Source organism: Pteropus alecto, unplaced genomic scaffold (genome assembly GCF_000325575.1).
Source record: "Pteropus alecto unplaced genomic scaffold, ASM32557v1 scaffold57, whole genome shotgun sequence".
NCBI classification, from domain to species: Eukaryota; Metazoa; Chordata; class Mammalia; order Chiroptera; family Pteropodidae; genus Pteropus; species Pteropus alecto.
Genome location: NW_006442508.1, coordinates 357380 through 383395, shown reverse-complemented (window position 1 = coordinate 383395; position 26016 = coordinate 357380). Strand labels below are relative to the sequence as shown.

General features: G+C 32.7%; 1 protein-coding gene and 2 pseudogenes across 2 annotated transcripts in view; 1 reads left to right on the top strand and 2 right to left on the bottom strand.

Annotated features, from left to right (window-relative positions):
- PDS5A (PDS5 cohesin associated factor A) overlaps window positions 1–26016 on the top strand; it is a 111027-nt gene that overhangs the window by 72746 nt on the left and 12265 nt on the right. For both annotated transcript variants that reach the window (XM_025040290.1, XM_006922448.3), the window contains exons 18-29: window positions 5180–5285; window positions 6986–7146; window positions 9390–9513; window positions 10318–10476; window positions 12337–12405; window positions 13518–13654; window positions 16192–16315; window positions 16461–16665; window positions 17150–17264; window positions 22340–22472; window positions 23033–23152; window positions 25465–25527. In XM_025040290.1, coding sequence (XP_024896058.1) covers window positions 5180–5285; window positions 6986–7146; window positions 9390–9513; window positions 10318–10476; window positions 12337–12405; window positions 13518–13654; window positions 16192–16315; window positions 16461–16665; window positions 17150–17264; window positions 22340–22472; window positions 23033–23152; window positions 25465–25527 — 1516 coding nt within the window. The remainder of the gene's footprint in view (window positions 1–5179; window positions 5286–6985; window positions 7147–9389; window positions 9514–10317; window positions 10477–12336; window positions 12406–13517; window positions 13655–16191; window positions 16316–16460; window positions 16666–17149; window positions 17265–22339; window positions 22473–23032; window positions 23153–25464; window positions 25528–26016) is intronic.
- On the bottom strand, window positions 11917–12032 carry LOC112471586 (annotated as a pseudogene).
- LOC112471639 lies at window positions 18301–18419 on the bottom strand (annotated as a pseudogene).

Below are 26016 nucleotides of genomic sequence, written 5' to 3'. Positions count from 1 at the left end.
ACCAGAGATGCCAAAGATAGACTAAAAGGTAGAGAGGGTCAGATGCTACCCAGAAGTAAAATAGGTACTAAAAAACATCCATTGGATTTAGAAAAAGGAAAAACATCACAAAGGCCAGAATAGTTTCTTTGGGGTAGCAAAGGCAAATCCAGATTTCCATGGATTAAGAAGGGCATGGGATATTCCTTCCCAACATCCACATCATGGTACACAGAAAAAATGATAATATTTCAGCAGAGAAGATAAGGCAACTTTGAGGTCTGAGAAAATCAAAGGGATAAATATCTTGTTATACTTTTAAACTCTGCTTTAGCAGATAATTTGGGAAGTAGGGATAGCCATGTAGACAGTTTAGCTATAAAAAGTTAAAGGAGAAAAATTAGATGATAGAAAAGTAGTAACTTGAAGAAAGTTACTACTTCTGTTGTCGTTTTTAACAAAGAAATTTTGAATATTTAAATATCTTTGAAAGGTGCTAATAGAAAATAAGAGGTTGAAGATGGGGCATTGCACTATATTTCCAGGATAGACCCTAAGACTGTGTACTTAATAGGTAGTCAATAAATACTTATTAAATAAATACATGCATGGACTCCTAGGAGTAGTCAGATACATTTATAAATTTTTTTGCAAACATATTTGTAACCTTGTTAAATTCATGCATCATTTTATAGGATTTCCTCCTAACAGAAAGCTTATTTCAAAATATTTTTCTCATATTGGAAATAACTTTTTAAAAAATATATATAATGTCAGAGCTAAAACTTTTAGAACAAAAATTAAGATAGGTAAGATTTCTTAAGATGGGACAAACAGTGAAAGAAAATTAAATACTATTTTCCTTTTTGCAAGATACCATTAAGAAAAAGAAAGTCAAGCCACGGACTGGGAGAAAATATTGGCAAAGCATATATCTGATAAAGGATTATATCCGGAATATAAAAAGAACTCTTACTGCTTAATAAGACAAATGACCCAATTTAAAAATGAGCAAAAGATTTGAACAGACACTTTGCCAAATAAGATATACAAATAGTAAAGAAGCATAAGAAAAGACAGTCAACATTATTATTCATTAGGGAAATGCAAATTCAAATTACAATGAGAATTAACCACTATACATCCACTAGAATGGCTAAAATTAAAGATACTAACCAAGTATTGGTGTGGATGTAGACTGACCGAACCAAGTGTTGGTGATATAGAAAGCAGTTTGTTGTAACATTAAATGTACATATAACATTACCATACAATGCAGGCGTCCTAATACTATGTATTTGTCTACAAGAAAACATATTTCTATAAAGACTTATACTTAAGTACTTGTAGCAGCTTTATTTATATCTTTAGAAATTCCCCAAAGTCTGTCAGTTAGTATGGATAAACATACTGTGGTATAGCCATACAATGGAATACTTCTCAGCAATAGAAAGGAACAAACTACTGATGTAACCAACAATATGGAGGATTTTCAAAGGTATTTTGTCACATAAAAGATGTCAGACACAATATATATGAAATTCTAGAAACAGTAAAATTATAGTGACAGAAACCAGATCAGTGATTGCCAAATTGGGAAAAGGGATTGACCACAGAAGGGGCATAGGGCAATTTTTCATGGCTATAATCTAAAGGACAGATGAATTGGCAAGGATGTGGAAAAATTAGAACACTCATATTGCTGTTGGGAGTGTAAAATGGCGTAGCTGCTTTGAACAGCAGTTTGGAAGTTCCTCAAGTTAAACATAGAGTTACCATATGACCCAACAATTTCACTCTTAAATATATGCCCAAGAGAAATGAAAATACATCCATACAAAATCTGTATATGAATGTTTATACCAGCATTATCTTAATAGCCAAAAAGTGGTAATAACCCAATGTCACCAAGTGATGAATGAATAAATAAATTGTCTTATATGCATACACTGGAACATTTTTCAGAATTAAAATGAAGTACTGATACAAGTGGTTTAAATTTCAACATCTGTAGATCTTACATATATTTTGTGCTTTAAAAATTTTTTATTAATAATATTACTGGAAAAAAATGACATAGATGATAGAGGCTCTGTTCATCCCTCTGGCGACCAAATTAAAGTTTTGACAGAAACAGGGAGCAGCAGCAAGAAAAAATCACCTGGGATCTTGATGAACAAGCTGTACAACTAGGGAGGAATCCGAGATATCACCCAACAACAGCAAAAGGTAGGACAGGGCAAGGACACGAGGCTGCCCAGTTTTGAGCGGCTGAGTTTTAACAGAGGCTGCGGCAGCAGCAGACCCCTCTTAGAGGGACTGCATCTTTGAGCAGATTTTTGTGGTGACAGGCCTGCTTTCTCTAAGCACCAGTGTCGATTAGGCTTTGCGCAGGGTGCACCATGGACTTACAGAGAGACTTCGTCCAAGTGAGGGCCAAGGTGAGACTCACTCTGTACAGAAATATTCATGGTATCCATTGTTCTCTGTTGAGCCCTCCCCTTTCCAGTGCACTGACACAGCGCCACCATAGCTGTGACTTCATCAAATGATAACAGAGGTCACTCCGCCCAGAAGATTCCCTGAAACCCTCCCTCCCCCAACTAACAGCCTCACCCAAGCCACATCCAGGTATATCCCCAGCGAGTCAGGTGCTCCTTGCTGAGCAGAGCCTAGACTCACACTAGAGGCAGCGGGGTCTTGGTTTCTGGTGTGGCCTTTTGAGGCAACTGTAAGCACAGCATCTGTGGATCGTTTGCTGAATCTTAACAGGTGGCCCTGGAGGGGCAGAGGCTTGGGCTAAATTTGGCCTGCAGCTAAACCCCTCTCAGGACTGTACCACTGGACACCTGCTTCACAAATCCACACTAATAATGGGAGACTTAGGAGCTTTGTTTAATATATAGAAACAGACATGGAAAGGCAGCCAAAATGGGAAGACAAAGAAGCAGAAACCATATGAGAGAATAGAACATAAATCCAGATATAATGGAGTCAAGTAATCTAACAGATGCAGAGTTCAAAACACTGGTTATAAAGATGCTCAGTGAACTTTTGGGAAGTGTAGATAAATTCAACAAGAACGTCAACAAAGAGATAAAAAACATACAAATGGAAATGGAAATTATAAAAAGGAACCAGTCTAAAATAACATATCTGAGATGAGAAGTATATTAAATGGAATAAACAAAGTGAATAAAGAAAAGGATCAAATGCCCTATCTAGAGGACAAGAAAGCCAAGGACGTGCAATCAGAATGGCAAGAAAAAAGATGAAAGATTATAAAAATAATTTAAGGAGCATAGGGACACTATTAGGCTCCAAATATCCATCTGATTGGTGTAACTGAAGAAAATAAAGATGTTGAACAACTGTTTGAAGAAATGATGGAAAACTTCCCTAAATTGTTGAAAGAAATAGATACAAAACCCCAGGAAGCTCAGAGAATTCGAAAAATCAGGGATCCAAAGAGGCCCACACCAAGACACATCATAATTAAAATGCCAAAGGTTAAATACAAAGAATATTAAAAATAGCAAGAGAAAAACAGATAGTTACTTATAAGGGAACACCTATAAGACTGGCAGCTGATTTCTCAAAAGAAACTGCAGGACAGAAGGGCTTGGTACAAAATATTCAACGTGATGAAGACCCAGGATCTACAACCAAGAATAATTTATCCAGCAAAGCTATCATTTAGAGTCAAAGGACAGATAAAGAACTTCCTAGACAAAAATAAGCTAAAGGAATTTATCACCACCAACCCAGTTTTACAGGAAATGTTAGAGAGACTTCTTTAAGATGAAAAAAATGTGTCAAAAACAGGAATAAAGAATGGTAACACTACATTGCTATCAATAAGTATCTTAAATGGAAAAGAATTAAGTGCTCCAACCAAAAGAAAGAGTGGCTGAAAGGGTAAGAAAACAAGACCCCTACATATGAAAAGGAAGGGGGTGGAAAAAGATAATACTTTGCTGAACTTAGAAGGTCAATTTAAATCAGACAGAGAAAGATAAACACTATATGATTTCACTTATACGCAGAATCTAAGGAACAAAAAAACCCCAAACTAATCAAAAACAGACTCACAAATATAGTGGACAATTTGGTGAAGGACAGAGGGGAGGGAGGTTTGGAGGGCTGGGAGAATGGGGTGAAGGGTTAAAGAAGTACAAATTAGTAGTTGATGGATGGTCACGAGGATGGGGAGCACAGCATAAGGAATGCACCTAGCATTAATACATTGGCTAGGTGGAGGGTCAGGGGAGGGAGGAAGCAATTGGGGAGATCATTTATCAAACTATAGAGATGTGTAACCAATGTACTGTATACCTGAAACTAAGTAAAATAAATAATACTAAAATATGTGTAACACCAAAGAAAAAAGTCTAACATAAAACTTATGATTAGCTTCCATTTGTTGAATATTTACTATGAACTAGGCCATTTGCTGTAATAATTTAATATCTTCAAAATCAGATGTTTTCTTCAGTTTACTGATGAGGAAACAATCTCTAAACCAAAAATCACATTTGCTTTTACTTAAAATAGTGCCATGTTGCTACATAGTCTGATTTTTGACCAGGTAATATTCCATTTTGTTGTGGTTAGGTATATTGACCAGGTAATATTCCATTTTGTTGTGGTTAGGTATATTTGAAAAATACTGGACAATTAAATAGTTTTTAATTGATGAATCTGTTTATGAATATAACATGCTTCTGATGAATTGCTTAGCAAAAATTTCTGGAATGGAATTACTGATTCATTAATTACCAGTGATTAATGCTTTTGTCCATGTATTTATTTGTTATTTGCTCTAAGTGAATTGTCTTTTGTTCATTTAGCAGCTGGTATCTTACTGTTTTTCTTGAAATTGTAAATAATCTCTTTACATATGGAAATGAATATTAAATTGCTTATAAATATTTCTAGTATGTATGTCATTCAATTTTAGTTTTGTTGTTTTTCAGTAGAATTATTATTATACATTAAATTTAGGGGTAGGGGGCGAATAAACTAAAGATAAACTCAGCTGTCAAGTAGAAAAGTTTAAAAAGTCACAAAATAACTTCCCCCTCCCCCTAGAAACATTTGAATCTGATGTTTAGATTCTGTATATTTCCTGCCACAATGCAATTAGGATACAGTTACTAATCTAGTAATGTTACTAATTTAAATTTTCTTATTTTAATAGTGCATTAGTAAAACTGATGAATAAATCAATAGAGGGGACAGCAGATGATGAAGAGGAGGGTGTAAGTCCAGATACAGCTATTCGTTCAGGACTTGAACTTCTTAAGGTATTTTTGAAACAGTTTTGTCTCCATGCATTTCAGTAGTCATAATTTGAATTTCCTTAAGGCTATACAAGAGTTATTGGAATAGTTTCATTGGTAACTATTCAAAAGATTTAAAATTTTGGTAGAAGTATTTTATAAGATATGTTTTTTTTGTGTTATAATAATTATTTTACATTACAAAATAATTTTTTTGTTTGTTTGTTTTACTGTGCTTATATCCCTGCTGTGTTTGTAACATTATATGCTAAATGATCTAGTCTTACCTTTCAGAGAACTTGTATCTGGAATAGTAGGACTACTTACAGGAATTATTATGTAACAGCATCTATCTTATCAGGGAATTTTAAACAGTTGCTAATTTTAATAGATGCCAAAGGATTCAAAGAATTGAGCAATTAATAAGACCCAAGTCAGGTAAGACTTTGTGGACAAGATATGACAACCTAGGGAAAAAGAGAGTAATTCTTGGCATATTTTAGAGATCATTTGGGAGTGTAGCCTTACAAGAGGAAAGGATTGCTTTGGGGAGTAGTGGGAGACAAGGTTGGTTCCAGATTGTGGAGTGCCCTTGGGGCAAAAAGGTACTATTGGGGCCTTTTAACCTTGCTTTTAATATGATACAGCATTTGATAAGGCTTTCATTAAATGGGGTAAAGAGCAGAAGAAATTGAAGGCAAAGAGATATTTAGACCACTATAACATATAAACTAAGGGAGAAGAAACAAACCAGTGCTATGGATGTTAAAAAAAAAGAATGATGAGGTTGTATTGGAATGGTCTTAAATATCATTTCATGGAAAGAATTATAATGCTTCACGAGAAAGATTTTAATTATATTTTTAATAATGGGGTTATATTTTTAAAGTTTTAAGGGTAAAATCATCTTTAAACATTTTTAGTAGGTTGTTGATTCATTGTTTCAGATTTCTCCATTTTTCTACAAATAATTAAAACCTCATAACTAAATATCACTGTATACCTCACCAAATGAGACAGTCTCTCCATTTTATAGCCTATTAAGTACATGCTTATTAATAAGTCATGAAGACTATAAAACTTCATTCCCCCCTCCCTGCCTCTCAACTTTTAACCTTTATTCCCAATATTATGCTAACTAAATTGTTTTTGCTTCATGGAAGGTAACTTTTGTAGACATGATATGTCTTAATTTGTCATAAATTCCTTAAGGATAGGCTGAGACTTATGTCATAATAAATAAAGGAATAACTACTTATATGTTTGTAATCGTGATTAAAAATTCACAATGGCTTATTTCTTTATAATATGATGAGTGAACTTTTTGTGATGGATTTCACTTAAAATATTTCCTTATAGAATATCTTTTTGCCAGTGAAATAAAGCTCTGTGTTAACATTTTGTTAACATCACAATATCACACACCATAAAAAAGGAGTCACATTTTCTGCATTCTCAGTATCAGAAGTGACTAAGAGGTAAGAAGAAAATAGGGCGAAGACTGTATATTACCCATCTTAAGGAATCTACTACACAGTATTTCTTTACAGTGTCTCATTGGCCGTACCAAACTGCAAGGGAGACTACTAGATATAAATATTTATTGTGTGGAGCTAGCATATGCAGCCCATAATTTGAAATTATATTTTTAGTAGAAAATAATTCTCTTATTTTAATGGATTAAACTATTGTCTGTACTTCTAAAGCCGTATCTGTTCCTCCAGGTTCTGTCTTTCACACATCCTACCTCGTTCCACTCTGCAGAGACATATGAGTCCCTGTTACAGTGCCTCAGAATGGAAGACGACAAGGTAGCAGAAGCTGCTATACAAATTTTCAGAAATACAGGCCACAAAATAGAAACAGACCTACCCCAGATACGATCGTGAGTATATTTTTTTTTCATAGTAAACACAAAAGTAGATTTCTTAGTGTGGGAGCCATAGGATCATTGTTTCCTTTCACATAGGAATACAGGAGAGAGGAAAGACAACTTTTATTTAGATGCTACTTTTCTGTATTCTTTGTTTCATCTTTTCTTTGCCTCACTCCAGCCCACCTATTTGAATATAAGCAGAGGAACAAACTGTAACTTTGTTTATAACAAAGTGATTTTAAAATACTGTTATTAATAATCAGGAGTTATCACATAATTTATAATTTATGATTAATATATCTTCCTAATCTATGTATGTTCATCTTTTTCTCTCCAGATGAGTTATAAATTCAATAGCTACTATGATATCCCAGCAAAGAATGGGATGATCAAGTAGTGGGCTTAATAAGATTTCTTAGTTGCTGATAAGATGTTCAGGGTTATTTGCAAATAGTTTTAGTTATATCCAGATCAAACCAGTTTTCCTCATAGGGTAATCATAGGACAAGAAGACTCATGACTCCTAGAAGACTTATGACTCCTACAGTTTTTTTTAATTTATGAGCTAATAGTTAAATTTGACAATTCAATATTTATTGTACGTTCTCTTTATTGTCACTGGCCAATATAAAAGAATTACCATAGTCAGTCCCTGCTCTCAAGGAGTTTATAGTCTAGAGACGATGATCTTTATATTTGTACATTATAGAAAAAAATCATTGACATAGTAGGATAAAGTTTCTAGTGAGTTTTCAAGGTAGGAAAACTATACATTTTTTTTTAAGGTAAAGGATTTAGTCTTAAAAGGAATTCTATCCCTAAGGAAGCAGTGGGAAAGTGGGTTAACTTTGGACATAAGGAATAAAACCTCTTGTTCTTCAGACAAATGGGGAAGGAAGGAGAGAATCACTGAAAAGCAGAGAAGCACAATACTATAGACCTCAGTAACAACCCTCATGCCTTTATTGGATTATAACGCACTAGAAAAGCAAGGAGAACGGTTGAAGTTGACTTATGCATCATCATTTCATTTGGCCCTGTGTCATAATTTTAAACTTGCATGAAGAAAAATGTGGCATATTCATTCATACATATCAAATCAAACTTACACTAACTAGCCTATGTTCCAGTTTTTTGGTTGAGGTGTATGACATGGAATCTGGGATATTGCTCTCTAATGTCTAGCCTTTCATTATCTTAAAAGGACCCTGTGTCACCACTGCATTTAATACCACTGACCTTATAATCTATAAAGTAGGATCATTGCATTAAATGTATGACAAGTATCCTTTTATTTTTATTTCACCTTCTAATTAGAAAAATACTTACATATTCATTATAAAAAGCTGAAACTTTAGGAAATAGAAAGAAGTCACTGTTAACATTTTATATTTTTTAAATGAATGTTTTGTCTATCTACTTGATGTGCATGCCTATTTTTTTATAGGTTGGTACAGACGTGCTGCTTTCTTCGTTCCATGTAATGTTTTCCCGTACCATGAACACTTAATGCTTTTAAGACTGTTGATGACATGGGAAAACATTCCATGGAAGAAAGAAATGTGGAGGGAGGTTAAGTGCATGGATTTTGGAACAAATGCTTATCTTCAAATCCCAACTCCACCATTTCCTAGCTATCACTTTAAGAAGCTTAAATAATATTTTTGTGCTTTAGTTTTTTCATCTCTCTATAGACTGTAATAATAATCCTCTGATTATGAGGATTAATTGAATTAGTCCATGTAAAAATACTTAGAACTGTGCTTGGTACAAGTATTTTAATAATTGTTAGATATTTTTATTACTCTTCTACCAATATATATGTTTCTGTGTCATTGCATACTTTCTTTCACTGGTATATCATTTCAGCTTTTTAATAAAACTTGGTGTTTTGCTAGTTTTTTCCATGGCTGCTTTAAAATACTAAAGGGGATTATGGAAGGGAAGTGAAAAGTTAGGAATATCTACCTAGAAGGTGTAAATGTAAAAATATGGCATGGAACAAGTTTTAAATTATAAATTAAGGGTAGTTTGGCTTTAAAACAAAAATTATCTCCTGAAGTAGCCTTTTTATTAAGGCACTGTATTTCTTGGGGACAGAGAAAGAGCTTTAAGTCTTTGATCTGGTAATTTTTAAGAGAGACTTCTCTACCAGCATACATCCAAATAGTTGGAAGATATAGGAAGCAACCAAAAGAATTACTTCTGGTGTATAGGCCTTTTGTTTTTAACTATCATATTATTTTTTACAGGACTTTAATTCCCATTTTACATCAGAAAGCAAAGAGGGGTACTCCACATCAAGCAAAACAGGCTGTTCATTGTATACATGCCATATTCACAAATAAAGAAGTCCAGCTTGCACAGATTTTTGAGGTATATATAATATATAGGGTTTGTTTATATTGGTTTTTATTTTTATGATCTGTGGTTTGCTGAAGATAGAAGGTAGGATTTTTTTTAGCTTTTTATCCCACCCTAGAATATAAATTCCAGGAGAGCAGGGACTCTGTTTTATTTAGCACTATATTCCCAGCCTTTAGATGAAATTATATGTTCACATACTACATATGGAAGGAAATTTTGTGTGTTTGTGTTAAAATAGTCCACTTAATTTTAGCTTTATTGGCTCAGTGATCCATTTATGTTCAGAAAATATTAGTAGATGACTTCGGACCACCAACTTTAAAGTACCTGACAACCCTACCTGAAAATTAGTCCTCTTTGCCTTTCCTTATATGATTCTTGGTCTGATTCCACTACTAGAAAGGCATTTCTATTATTTTAAATTGGATACAGTATGAACAAAACCCAGTGAATTCTTTTATGGTTTATAGTCATTTAAAATGTCCCCTCAGTATAAAAAAAAATGAATATAGTTGGCTTGAAAATAATGTTGATTTGATGATGTAAAAATGTGCTTGCTTTTACTTCTACCTTTTACTTGGGTTTTGTTGTTGTTATCTTTTTTCTGCATTCTCCAATCTTGTTAAATTTTAGTAGGTGAAATAAGAATTAAATATCTAATATAGCTGAAGTTACTTTTTGATCATATCATTAGAACAGATTTGTTTGGGCATGATAAATTCAGGAAGAAGACTCAGGAACATTTACTGTTTCCATAGAATGTCTAGTTATTTATAAAACAAACTGGTAATTTTGACCATTTTATTTTTATAGCCTCTCAGTAGGAGTCTGAATGCTGATGTACCAGAACAACTTATAACACCATTAGTTTCATTGGGCCACATTTCTATGTTAGCACCAGATCAATTTGCTTCCCCAATGAAATCTGTAGTAGCAAATTTTATTGTGAAAGATCTGCTAATGAATGACAGGGTAAGTTTCTCATTTAATTAAATTTAGAATCATGAGATTAAGACTACTATCTACATCTTAATCACAGAAACAGCATTTTTCTTTATATATAATTCTCTTTTCCTTTTAAATCTCTGTTTTTCTTATTTATTTAATTTCCAAATGACATCCTGACTTCAGGTAGCTATTAGTAGAATTAACATTTAAGAAGGAAAAAGTGAGAACGAGATGGATGAATTATGAAGTAAAAAACATAAAGCAAATACTATTATTCTAACATTTGAAGGACTGTTTACTTGAATGATAGAATTTTATTTTCTCAAACATTGTTAAAAATATAAATGAAAAATACACTTGACTAGCATTTTGAAATATAACTACGTTGCATTTTTGGCACTAGTTTTATGTATTCTATTTTAGTTACTGAATTGTATGTGTGTGCATGCTGATTTATTAGCTCTGGGTTGGAGCCCAAACATTCCTCTGATTAAGAATCACCACTTTACCAAATGGACGTAAATTAAAGTTATTGAATGAAGACACAAATCTTACCTGCTGGGTATTTGTGGATGACTTTCAATGCAATTCTTAACTTACCCAGTTTACCTAATCTTTCTACATGGTCCAATAGTCTTTAAACCCTCAGTATTTGAACTTTAAAGGAGAGATACTTGCCAGTGCACTCCCTCCTCTTTTCCCTTCCCCTGTTTAGATGATTATAATAGACAAGGATAGAAGAGCATGGCCAAAGTTTAGTTTGTTTTGTTTTGTTTTGTATTTATAATAGCCATCCTAGTAGGTGGTTTTGCTTCGTGTTTCCCAAATGACTAATGATGTTCAGGATTTTTTATCATGTGCTTTTGGCCATTTGTATATTTTCTTTGGATATTCAAATTTCTTTGCCCACTTTTTTAAAAAATTTATTTAAATTAGTTTCAAGTAGTTCCCGGGTTTCAGCACATAAATTAATTAATTAATTAATTAAATATGTTTAGTATACACTACATTGGTTAGACATCTATATAGTTCATAAAACAATCCCCCCAGTTGCTCTCTCCCTCCTCTTTGCCCACTTTTAATTGGGTGTTTTTACTTTGTTGTTATTGAGTTATAAGAATTCTTTATATATTCTGAATATTAAACCATTATCAAATATTTGCTAAATCCAAGATCATGAAGATTCTCTCCTATGTCTCCTAAGAGTTTTATAGTTTTAGCTCTTAAATTAAGATCTTTGATCCATTTTGCGTTAATTTTTATATATGATAGAAGGTAATGGTTAAGCTTTATTCTTTTCATGTGGATATCTAGGTTTTCTAGCACTATTTATTGAAGAGATTCTTTTTCCTTAATAATTGGTCTTAGCACACTTTTTTTTTACTTTAGGCAAGACAACCCTTGGTTGACCTCACAGACTACAAGGACCTTGTCAGCTTACAATCCCTTAATTTTTATTTTTTGCGCCTACAGCACCTGGTCTTCCTACGTGGTCTCCCATCCAAGTACTAACCAGGCCCAACCCTGCTTAGCATCCAAGATCAGACGGGATCAGGCTCGTTCAGGGTGGCTTAGCACACTTTTTAAAAATCAGTTGACTTAGCACACTTTTTAAAAATCTATCGACTTTATATGTGAGGCTTTTCTGGGTTCTCTGTTTTGTTACATTAGTCTGTAAGTCTGTACTTGTCAGTACCAACCACATTGTCTTGATTACTATAGATCTGCAGTGAGCTTCAAAATCAGGAAATTTGAGTCCTCCAACTTTGTTCTTTTGCAAGCTCTATTTGGTGACTTGCCTGTAACACTGCATTGTTCAACATTAAAAACTTAATGAGCCAAAATTTAATATTCTTAAAGTTAAATTTATTCAATTAACTATAGTCAACAGGTGAGAAGAATGGGAAATTATGGTCTCCAGATGAAGAGGTTTCACCTGAAGTGCTAGCAAAGGTAAATTTGTGTAGGTCTTGATAACTTTTATGTTGAAATAATGAACATTCATAGATATCTTTTCTTTAACCTAATATTTAATAATTCTAAATGAGGTACTTTGTTTTTAAATCAAAAGTTAGGTGTTTCTCAAAGAAATTTTAGTTGTCATTGAGTTATTTTTATATAGACCTTCCTACCTACTAAAACAATTTCAGTAAGGCTGTTTTCCACAGAGATTGTTTGCTGAATGTTGATGCTAAGAAGCATCTCAGGTCCAGCCTCACCACCACGATCTGTCTACAAGCATATTTAACTTGGCAAAACAGATTGCTGTCATTGAATTGGTAACCTTCATTGGTTGTAAATTGTTCCACATAAAGTTAATTTTTAAAGTGGTGGTCTTAGGATTTAAAACTAGACTTCCTCATTATCATCGTCCTTGATGATCTGTTTCACCTTATGTAGCTTTTTCCAGATTGTCAACAATATAGTAAATAATACCTAGATTCTTTAGCTAGTTTTTTCACATATATTGGTAATAATCTTTTGAGTATAAGCCTCCAGATAATTATGACCACAAATAATTGTGGAATCTCCTAGGTTTTTTTTTTTTTATCAGAATGTTAAGTGAGACTGAATCAGACATGATGGTTTTGTCAAAATAGTTTATCAGTGCTGCAGAAAAATTACAGTCTATATAAATAGTTATTTTTAATCACTCTAATCATTTATAGTTTAAATAGTTATTTTTAAACAACATTTTCAAATAATTTGGACACTTGTGCAAGGGTCCAAGTGTGAAAAGCTTCAGTTCAGGAGCCAGACCTTGGGGAAGTTGTCTATCATCATAATGTGTCTCAGTTGCCTTTTTAGTAGAAATAAGAATATTTTCCTGATGAAGTTGCTTGGGAGATTAAATAAATTAATACACGTACAGCTCTGGGAAAAGTGCCTGGTACAGATTAAATAGAATAAATATTAATTTTATTGTTATTAGCCTACAGATTTGTTTAATAAAACATGTCTGCTGGCAATTAAGCAATCTCACTGATCTAATTAACATAAATCAATCTTCCTTTTAATTGGAATTTTAAGTTGCTTTCTTTTTTTAGCATGTTAATATTTTATAGGTACAGGCAATTAAACTTCTGGTAAGGTGGCTGTTGGGTATGAAAAACAACCAGTCTAAATCTGCCAATTCAACTCTTCGGTTATTATCAGCGATGTTGGTTAGTGAGGGTGACCTGACAGAGCAAAAGAGGATCAGGTGAGATTTTTCTTCCTTTCCAATTTTTTTAGCACAAAATATTGGTAAAGCTTACAAAGGAATTATTTACCTAATTAACATTGAATGTTTTAATTGCACCATGTACTTTAGATTCAAATCTCATGTACTCACTTGGGGTTTATATCTCAGTAATGATGGTATATTTTCTTTACTCCTAAAGACTGAAATTTTTAATCATACTTACTATAGTATTATTACAGTTAGCTTCAGCATTAGTTTCAGCAAATATTTGTTGAGTTACTACTCTTTGCAGGATATTATGGAAAGTATTACAACAAAAACAGGTAAGATTCAGTTTCTGCCTTTAAGGAATTTACCTTGTAGTATAGTGATTAAAGAAGTAGAATGACTTGGTACCACGAAAAGAAATAAAAATTTCAGTGGAAGTTCAGAGAAGGAAGAGTTAGTTGCATCCTCTTGTGGTTTGCAGAAGACCATACAAGGTTCTACAAATGCAAAATACATTTCTTTCCATTTCTACACATTTTCACTCTTCAAATCTGTGAAATCACCATCTCTTTCTGTTGTTTTTAAAGAATGAAAATAAAAGTGAAAGTTTTCATGATTCTTTTTTCAGATTCTTGATTTACTAGAGTTAGGAAGCACCAACAGAAATAATTAAAGAATTCCACTTGTGATGCATTTCTACTTTAAACTTTGTGTTAGAGGACAGATTTCATTGTTCATTATGCATTCAGTATTTATTGTGCACTATCGTATCAGGTACTAATAATGCTTTTTAAATATACAAAAGTCTCTTCCACCAAGGAATATACATTCTAGTGGAAGAGATAGGAAATGATCAAGTATAATAGAGATGCTGAATGCTTTGATAAAGAAAACCGTGAAAAATTAGTTTTATCATAGAATAAGTCAAGGATAGCTTTGTATGAACAGATGGAAGATTAGAGCTGAGTTAGGGATAATGAGAAGTTTTAAATTTGAGGAAGCTATGTACAGTGCGTGGCAAAGGCAGGATCTCTAATAGAGATGAAGGTCGTATATTCAGTTTACCTTTTAAAAATGTTTTATATCACTAAATACAGTAAATACAATTTAAATTTAAGTGGTACATCTTGCATATCAAATCAGCAAAAAATATTTTTGAAGCAATCATTGCTTCATGGGATCAGGGAAATGGGTCTTCTCATTACTCCTGTGAATATAAATTGGCACAGCCTTGGCAGGACAGTTTGATATTTTGGGTCTAGATCCTTTCATATGTTAGGCTTTGACTGTTTTTATACTCATGAAGTAATAAAAGAATTATACAAAAATTTTACAAACTTGTTCTTTCCAGCATTTTTTATCATTACAAAAAATAGGGAAATGGTTAATTACGGAACACATATATCATGAAATATGTTAGACGGATCATAATTAGATATTATTTATCCTGTGGTATAACTTGGGCTATAGAATTAGAAACCTACACAACTCTACACTCCCATCTGCTACCCCTGTGAACCTGTATAAATCACTTTTCCAGCCCTCAATTTCTTCATCTTATGGAGTAAAAATTAAATGAGATAAAGCCTATCAATTGTTCATATGCTGCCCGGCATAGAGTTAAGCACTCAAATGGTAGCTGTTATTTAATTCCTGAAACATTTTCCTTAGTAGCCATTTGAGGGTCCTTCATTGTTACCAGTGCTCACTTAGGCAGTCCTGTTCTCCAGGAGTGCCATATTTTCTCTTCTTGTATGTTGATTAACAGTTCCTCTGGATTCAGGCCAACTTTCCATATTTCCTAAAGTCTTCAAAATATAAAAGCCATGCTGTATTCCACATAGAAATTGAAGTAAAAAGATTGTCTTTTCATCCTATTCAGTGTCACATTTACCATTTAGGTAATAAAAGTCCCCTGGGATAGGGGTGGGAGTGCATGGACCTCCTAGGTTCCTTTTAAAAACTACATGGTACGAAAAGAAGTCTGCCCAGAGATTAGTACCTGAGGTAGACACTGGCTCTCATCTCCATGTACTTTACTTTTATATATTTGTCCAGTGCAAATCAATTCCAAATTTCTAGCCCCTCCATTTCATCAGACATGTAGGCTTAAGCTAGATTTCTGTTACATGTGCATATATATGTATATGAATTAAAATTGTAGGAAATATGTTTAAAATGATAGGTGATTTTTAATTTGTTTTTTTAATCAAGTTTTCTTCAATGAATATGTATTGTTCAAATGAGGAATATAGTTGCTAATGTAAATGATTCTTCCTAGAGCTGCAGTAGTGTAGTTGTGATAATAAACAGAGTTTCTTGGCTGTTGTGAAGGAGTATCTAAGCTAAAGCATAACTAAAAATGAAAGCAGATGAACTTACAGATAGTCACAATGATTGAGCCTTTTTCCCTCTGTTCAAGGACTCAAAGTCGCTCTCCCATATTTGTACATTATGTCATTTTAAGCCTTAATTATACTAAAGATCCTAGCACTCAAAAAGGGATCAAAGCACTTTTTTGAATAATGGTTATAGGAAATATTTATTTCTTTTTTGTTTGTTTATAGTAAATCTGATATGTCTCGCTTGCGATTAGCTGCTGGTAGTGCCATAATGAAGCTTGCTCAGGAACCTTGTTACCATGAAATTATAACCCCAGAACAGTTCCAACTCTGTGCACTTGTTATTAATGTAAGTAACAATGTAATTTTTGTCAGTTACTTGGCCTTCAAAGTTAAATACATTTACTTTCTATGGATATCGATCCATTTACTGTATATGGATATATGCACAAAAGGAATTATATTTAAATATGTTTGGTTTTGTGCTGCTGTAGGATGAGTGCTACCAAGTAAGGCAGATATTTGCTCAGAAGCTACATAAGGCGCTTGTGAAGTTACTTCTCCCATTGGAGTATATGGCGATCTTTGCCTTGTGTGCCAAAGATCCTGTGAAGGAGAGAAGAGCACATGCACGACAGTGTTTACTAAAAAATATCAGTATACGCAGGGAATACATTAAACAGAACCCTATGGCTACTGGTAAGTTACTTTGAAAGTTCCCAGTGTGCAGATATATTTTGTCAACCTATCAGTGGGTGGTAGGGTATGTCACATATTTCTATTATAGTTTATAATAACACTGGGATTTTTATACAGTGCTGTCACTGTAGTTATGATGTACTTAAAATCTAAAATTCTGGTTTCTGAGTCCTGTTTATAATGCATAAAACTTCTGAGGAAGCTGCGTTTTTCTTAGGGAATCAGCAGTATGACTTGATAAAAATACTTTGCTCAGGTATCAACAAGTAAAGAATTATTCTAGCTTTACCAGGGACCTTCTGTTTAATCTTAAATTGGCTTTTAATAGCCTTCTAAAATAGAAATAAAAAGTATTTCAGTATTAGATATTATGTTGCCTCTAACTTAGAATAATGGAAAAAATGGAAACAATTGGTTACAATGCAAAACTAGAGAGATTTTGTAAAAGCTGTTATTGCTTTTGTTAATAATGTTTTCACTTTAGAGAAATTATTATCACTGCTGCCTGAATATGTAGTTCCATACATGATTCACCTGTTAGCCCATGATCCGGATTTTACAAGATCACAAGATGTTGATCAGCTTCGTGATATTAAAGAGTAAGTCAATTGATTTTCAAGAACCCTTAAAATTATTTTTACTTTTTAAAAAATGCTAAATTTTTTCCTCTTATTAAAATAAAAACCTTTTTATGATTTTTATATTTCGTTATCTTTACTTTTTGTATATATCGATACAGATTTTTATACAGTGCCAGAGCACGTATTAGTGCTTCTTCAGTTATTTCAATTTGACAATTTAGAAAGCCATGTAGTAAAAATTTCTCTCATTAAAACTTTACTTTCAACTTCAAAAGATAATGCCTAAAAATATGAGCACACAAAAGTGTTCCATGGCCAGACTATCATCATACAAAATTAGATTCGTTAACATCAAAGATTTGTCTGTAGTGGAAACAGGCAAGTAAACAATTATAAAACACTTGTTCAGGAAGTGCTATTTATGTAAAATAGAATTTTGAATATGATGCAGAGTGAAATAATGAAAAATGGCTTAGGAATGTCTACAAATGACCTCCAAGAAACTTTAAAACAATATTTACTTTACTACCCATTACTGCGCTATTGATTTGCACTCTTAAATTGGTCCCTGCAATTTATATTTGAAGTATTGTGATTTTTCTGTGTGAGACATTAAGTTTTTTCCTAATCTTATTTAAGATTGTAATCAGTATTTATCTCTGCTTCCTGTAGCTTTGGTCACTGAAATTGTATCAAAATCTTAACAATTGGGAGAGGTGTTATATCTTGTCCAACATTACTGTTAAGCATCAGACATTTTGAAGGCTTGTCATTTTATTGTTGTTGCTCCCAGCACATCAGTCCAGTTATACTGTCTTTATATAGTACTCCTTTATCCACGGTTTCTCTTTCCATGATTTCAGTTACGCATGGTTAACTACAGTCTGAAAATATTAAATGGAAAATTACAGAAATAAACAATTGATAATAAATTCATAAATAAGCATTTGCACACTGTTTTGAGTAGTGTGATGAAATCTCACACTATCCCGCTCCATTCCACTCACGATGTGAATCATTCTTTTGTATAATTCTTTTTCTTTTTTTTTTTTTACGCCTGCAGCACCTGGGCTTTCTAGGTAGTCTCCCATCCAAGTACTAACCAGGCCCGACCCTGCTTAGCTTCCGAGATCAGACAGGATTGGGCGTGTTCAGGGTAGCATGGCCGTAAACTAATTGTTCTTTTTTTATTAGTAGTTATTGTTAATCTTTTACTGTGCCTAATTTATAAATTAAACTTTATCATAGGTATATATGTATAGGAAAAAACATAAGTATATAGGATTCAGTACTATCCATAGTTTCAAACATCCCCTGGTGGGGGGCGGCCTTCACCATGAACAAGGGAGGACTGTGGTATTTCAAATGCTTTAAAATAAGTGTACATTGAAAAATTTTTTTAGAGTTTTAACTGATATGTTTTAAGAAGCTACACAATCAGGTTTCAGGAGACATAGATTCTGTTCCCAGCTGTGCGACTGAAAAGGGTTCCTATCTCCCATACCTGGAGATAGAATTGGATTCCACAGGCACAGGGCTCGTCCCACAAAACCAGCCTCTAGTTAAGATGCCAGTGGATGTTAAAGCTCCATACTATTGCTGTTTATTTCTTCCTTTAAGCCTGTTAATATTTGTTTTATATATTTGGGTGCTCTTATGTTGGTGCATAAATATTTACAAATGTTACATCATCTTGTCGGATTGACTTCTTTATCATTATGTCATGCCATTTTTTGTCTAAGTATATAGCTACTCCAGCTTTCTTTCGGTTTCCATTTGCATGGAATATCTTTTTCCATCCCTTCACTTTGAAATTGTATGTGTCCTTACATCTAAAATGTGTCTCTTGTAGGCAGCATATAGATGGGTCTTGGGTTTTTTTAATCTATTTAGCCGTTCTATGTCTTGAATGAAGAATTTAGACCATTTAAAGTAATTATTGATAGGTGTATGCTTATTGCCAACAAATGGGACTGCATCAAACTAAAAATTTTTGCACAGCAAAGGAAACCATCAACAAAATGAAAGATAACCTACTGAACGGGAGAAGATATTTGCCAATGATATATCTGACAAGGGGTTAATTTTCAAAATTTATAAAGAACCCATACAACTGAACAACAAAAAAACAATCCAGTTAAAAAATGGGCAGAAGACCCGAATAGGTATTTCTCCAAAGAGGACATACAGATGGCCAACAGACATATGAAAAGATGCTCGAGGTCACTAATCATCAGAGAAATGCAGATTAAAACCACAATGAGATATCGTATCACCTCACACCTGTCAGATTGGCCATCTTCGATAAATCAAAAAACAACAAATGTTGGCAAGAATGTGGAGAAAAGGGAACCGTCATACACTGCTGGCGGGATTGCAAATTGGTACAGCCACCAAGGGAAACAGTTTGGAGGTTCCTCAAAAAAAAAAAATAGAACTATCTTTTGACCCAGAAATTGCACTTCTGGGTATTTACCTGAAGAAAACCAAAACACTAGTTTGTAAAGATCGATGCACCCCTATGTTCAAGGCAACACTATTCACAGTAGCCAAGATAAGAAAGCAGCCTAAGTGTCCGTTAATAGACAGTTGCATAAAGAAGATATAAAATATTACTCAGCCATTAAAAAAATGAAATCTTACCATTTAAAACAGTGTGGATGGACCTAAAGGGTATTATGCTGAGTGTAAATAAATTAGACAGAGAAAGATAAATACCACATGATTTCCCTTATAGACAGAATCTAAGGAATGAGAGAAGAGAAACAAGCAAACTAAGTGAAGGCAGACTTCGCAGATACAGAGATTGCCAGAGGGGTAGGGAGTTGAAAAAAAAATGCCATCTTGTTTTCTAGCTGATTTTGTAGTTCTTTCTGTTCTTTTCTCTTACCTTCTTCTTTTGTGGTTTGATGACTTTCTTTAGTGGTTTGCTTTATAACAGTTTAAGTTGATAACAAGTTTGATCCCATCCTAAAGTTTAACAGTTTTCCTCCCTCATTTTGTTTCTGGTGTCACATTTTTCATCTTTTTACCTTATGTATTCCATAACTAATTTTTGTAATCATAGTTGTTTTTACAACTTTTGTCTTTTAACCTTTGTTCTAATTTTATAATTAATTCACTACCTTTACTATAAATTTATTTCTCTAGGGAGATTTATTCTTTCATATGTGTTCTTGTTACTAATTAGCACCCTTTCTTTCCAGCTTGGAGAGGTGCCTTTAACATTTCTTGTAAGAGCAGTTTAGTGGTGATAAACTCCTTTACTTTTTGCTTCTCTGGAAAATTGTCCTTCAGCTCTAAATGATAACTGCCAGTAGAGTATTTGTGTGTGTGGAAGTTTTCTGGTTTTTGTTTTTTCTTTCAGCACTTTGAATATATCATGTCACTCTCTTTTGGCCTATAAAGTTTATATTGAAAAATCTCCTCGTGGTCTTATGGGGGTTCCCTCGCATGTAACAAGTTGTCTTTAGGTTTTTTAAGAGGAAATTGTTCCATATGTTGCTGTACACTCTATCCGTGAGAGGAGTGAGTTTAGGATCTTCCTATGTGGCCATCTTGAATCAGACCAAATTCTCTCTTTTTTTATTGATCTTCTGTCTGGTTTTTCTGTCCAATATTGAAAATACGGTATTGAACTCTGATCATTATTATACAATCATCTGTTTATCCCTTCAGTTCTATCAATTTTCATAGATTTGGGGGCTCTGTTTTTTGTTAGGTTCGTATATATAATAGTCATATCTTCATATCTTCTTGCTGGATTGAATCTTTATCAGTATAATCTTTCTGGGTCTCTTGTAATCTTTTTTTTACTTTAAATCCATTTTGTCTGATCATAAAATAGCCACTAGCTCTTTTTTGGTTACTCTTTGCGTGAAATATATTTTTTTTCTATCCTTTTACTTTCAAATGAATATGAGATGAGTCTTATAGACAGGGTATAGGTGGATCTTTTTCTTTTCCTTAATCCATTTCCTTATCTCTGGTTTTTATTTGGGATAGTCAATCCGTTGTCATTTAAAGTAATTACTGAAAAGGAAGGAGTTATTTCTGTCATATAGCTATTTATTTTCTCTGTCTTATGGTTTTTGTTAGTGATTCCAGTTAACTTAAACTTATAACAACCTAGTTCAAACAATAGCAACTTAGTTTCAGGAGTATACAAAAACTTTGCTCCTATGCATCTCTATCCCTCTCCCTTTATATTATTGTTATAAGTAACATCTTTATACATTGTTTCTGTTTATATAGATATAATCAAGTTTCGTACGTTTGCCTTTAAAATCATATGTTTAAAAAAGTAGTTACAAATGAAAAGTACAGTAATGCTGGCGTTTATATTATCTATGTTGTTACTTTACCAGTGTTCTTTATTTCTTCTTAAGGCTTCAGATTAGTCTAGTGTCCTTTCTAGCCTGAAGTACTCAGTGTAGTATTTCTTATAACACAAGTCTACTAAAAACAAACTCCATTAACCTAATGCTAAATTTCTCCCTTACAGTAGTTCTTAAAATTTACATAGAATATAGGCAAATAAGTACACATACATTATCATCAAATGATTTCTCTCCTGTTGATGCAATAAAGCAGTAGTCCCATGGCTGCCTGAGAATCATCTTGGGAACTAAATACAAACAGGCCTTACCCTAGATTTGTTGATGTAAGTTCCCTGATATTCATCCTGATTTGGGATTCACTTTTACTTAGAAATTCATGTGGCTCCTTCGGACATTTTATGTATTAAATAGTAACAAGTAACAAAAACACAAAAATGGTTTGATATATGATTACTTATTGCTAAGCTATCAATTCATCTAAATGTTAATTGAATACATTTAGAATGAATTTTTATATGCCTCATGAAACTGCCAGATTTTCTCATTAAGCTACGTTTTCTTTTTTAATATTTTCTACTTAATTTTCCATTTGAATTGAATATTAACAGGATATTTCTGTTAATCTTTTTTTTTTTTTGAGGGTTTTCTTGTATTATATTTGGACAACAGAACTTCCCAATAAGGTATTTTATCTATTAAGCAAAAGCAGCTACATTTAGTCTCTTTTAATAGGTGAATATGTTTACCACTTAGGTGCCTGTGGTTTATGCTTGAAGTTTTAATGACAAAGAATGAAAACAACAGCCATGCCTTTATGAAGAAGATGGCAGAGAACATCAAGTTAACAAAAGATGCCCAGTCTCCAGATGAATCCAAGACAAACGAAGTAAGATATATTTTAGACCAATGGGTATTAAGATGTTACAGGAAAAGGTTATGACCCTTGTCCCACTTTTTTCTTTCTATTACATAATAAATTAAATTATAGAATGTTTATAAAAAACATATAGTCAATTTTTATTGTATTTTATTACAGTTGAATTCTATCATTTGAGGAGTGCTTACTGCTCTGAAAAAGACATTAAAGCTTCTTTTACAGAGCAGGGGGATAAGAACTATTAAAATTTACAACTTTGCTATCTTAACATTTAGTAAGCATTACAGACAAGTAGATATCCTTTTTATATGTTTCCTTTGTTTTAATTTGGTTTGGTTTGGTGGTTGTTTTTAACGCATACTTAGCATTCAGGTTAAAGTAAAGGACTTTTCTGTTTACCAGGAGGCTACATAAGAAGAAATGCCAAATACAGATGTGAAATGTTCAAAGAATAAATAATAACCACACATCCTTCTTTTGATTCCATTTTATGCATTGGGTAGAATTGGTTCTTGTATTTATTTTGCACTACTGAAAATTATATATGATCTTTCTTTTTTCCTTCGTAGAAACTTTATACAGTATGTGATGTGGCTCTGTGTGTTATAAATAGTAAAAGTGCTTTGTGCAATGCAGATTCACCAAAGGATCCAGTCCTTCCAATGAAATTTTTTACACAACCTGAAAAGGTATTTTCTTCCCCCTTGTTTTTCTGCCACACTAAACTGATTTAAATTTCAGTTTCCATCAACCCTAGTGGCAAATATTGGATTGTCGACTATAGAGTAAAAAATACCTCTGTGAATTTATGAAGAAATGAGAGATTGTCTTCCAGAGCCCTGAACAATATTATTCTCACCTTTTACAGAATAGGAGAATGCAAATCGAGCTTTTTGGTGGTGTTACACTTAAGTGAGCTATTCCTTCTGGATATTTCTAGTTGTTTTTCAGATTTGTTAATATTTTTTCAGACAAGAAGTAAACAAAATGGTATCATATATTTGTGTATATATGTGTATATATACATAAAATTGATGTTGGCAATTGATAGACATAGATTCTAATCAGTCACTTCTAACATGAAGTACTTTAGACAAATTAACTCTTTTAAGCCTTAATTTCTTAATCTCTAAAATGCAGGTGATAATAATACCTATGAATAATAACTAGTATAATTTCTAGGTTTATAAAAGTTTGTCATAATAAGCATTCAATAAATTATATTAATAATTACATAGTACATTTATTATGCTATCAGCAAATTAAGTTTTCCATTTAAATAAACTTTCCAGCTAAGTAAAGCTCCTTTAAGTTTCTGTAGCTAATTTTTTTTAATTAGTCATAACAAGGAGAGAAAATGTTGAATAGTGAATATTTTTCTTTTAAATATATTTTTTAATAGTGGTTTACTATAAGCATTTTTTAAAACGTTTTTTAAAAATCTTTATTTCCTGCTTTAAGGTGATATTTTAAAGTTTCCTGTCCTTTGTTTAAAAAACAGAATTCTAAACAAACATGAAGATATGCTTCAGAGTAATACATTCCTTATAGTCTTTTACAAAATTCCAGGAAATGGAGCTTTCTACTTTGAATGCCATACTTTGACAAAAATTTTAATCAGATTTTGCAATGATTTACTATTTGACATTTACTATGCCTGGTTTTCGATAGGAATAATGGATTGCAAAGGTATTTGCGCTCTAATTGAATTTACTGATCTTTATAAATATTCCTAACTGAGCTCTTGAATTTAAATTTACTTTATTGTTGTCCTGGGGCTGTCATGACTGGAATACTATCCAAATAGAATCTTCATACAATAGTGATCCCATCCTCAAGAAGTAAATTGTTATTTGTCACTACACCTCATTTTGCTTGTTTTTTATTTTAATATCTGATATTTATAGTGTTTTCAGTCTTCTTAACAGTAACTTAGGTTTTCTGTTTCCAGTGAGTAACTTTCCTCATCTCCTTATCTAATATGTTGCTTTTAATCTGGTATAAATTCAGACACTGGAAAACTAGGCATATTAAGATAAATTCAGACACTGGAAAACTAGGCATATTAAGATAAAACTAGGCATATTAAGATAAGTTCATGTATAAAATGAATGAACTTTGGTACCCTGGCTTTGTAACATTTATTTTAGCTACATAAAAGTCTTTAGGTTGGGACGGGGTGGGTGATACAGCTTTGCCTAGAACACATGCCAAAGTGTAATTTCTTTACAAGCCCTCTGATCTTTCCTATGACATTAGTATGAAGGTGAACAATAAAAGAAAAAACCAGTTTTTTAAGTAAGATTATTTAAAAACTAATGAACTTGTTGATTGTAGTAAATCATTTTGTTTTCATGACACCATTGTGGTTTGTGTGCTGTTCCCAGGATATTTAAAAGAGATGTATCAAAGGATCAAATTCGAACTCTTCTTAAATTTTATATAGCTATAACTTCCAAGGAAGTATCATTAGTGTCCACATTTGGTTTATCACAGCTGCCAAAGAACATTATAATACACTTAATTGTATTTTGGTGGTATATTTACCTTTATGTTTGGGACAGTCTACTTATGGTTCTAAGAAACAAAAAATTTTAAATTAAACTGACAGATTTTTTTTAAATGATAATTTTCTTGAGATTCAGTGTGGAATACTTTTAGTAAATATTAAGTGTCTAATATATGGATAGCACCATTTCGGATTCTTTGGGAGCCCAAACGTAGTAAATTATATAATAGAATGGAGAAGATAATTCAGTGAATAAACTGGACACTATTTGCCCTGAACCATATGAAAAAGATAAGAGTGTTTTGTTTTAACTATGATTTAAGTAATTTATCTCTGACGTTTACCTAAGTTTTATATGCTATTGATTTAATTTTAAAGCTAGACTTAGGGTGTGGTTCATTAAATATGCTTCGATTATTTGATTTATTGATATGTATGTTAGCAGAAATGTCGTTAAAATACACATTCACTTCGATTTTTTTTTTTTTATAGGACTTCTGTAATGACAAGAGTTACATTTCAGAAGAGACAAGAGTACTTCTGTTAACAGGAAAGGTACTATATGCTGGATAATTTGAGGATCTTTATCTCATGCATATATTTTGATATTCCTAGAAATAACCTTTAAATGTCCCCCAGATTCTGTAGTTCTTGATTCTTAGGGATTATATTGTGGATTATAGCCTCTAAAGCATTGGTTCTCAGGCCTTTTTTTGCCATGAACCACTCTTTTGAATTACGACCATGTGTTCTCATCAGTCCTGATAGGCTTCAGGTTATTCAGAATCCACACAGCAGTTAGTCCTGAAAAGTAGCATAATAAATTTAGATGTATAACAAAGAAAAGAATTAATTTTAAAGTATTAATGAGTTTATGTTTTATAAAACTAATATGGCAACTAAAAGAACAAAAGAGAATTTAATTTTTGATTAACACTAAACTATTATTATATACCTTCAGTAGTTTATAACACATTTTATTATGTCTCACTTATGTATTTCTCTGTATTTTAGGGGCACTTTTCATTTTGATTGAGCAATAAG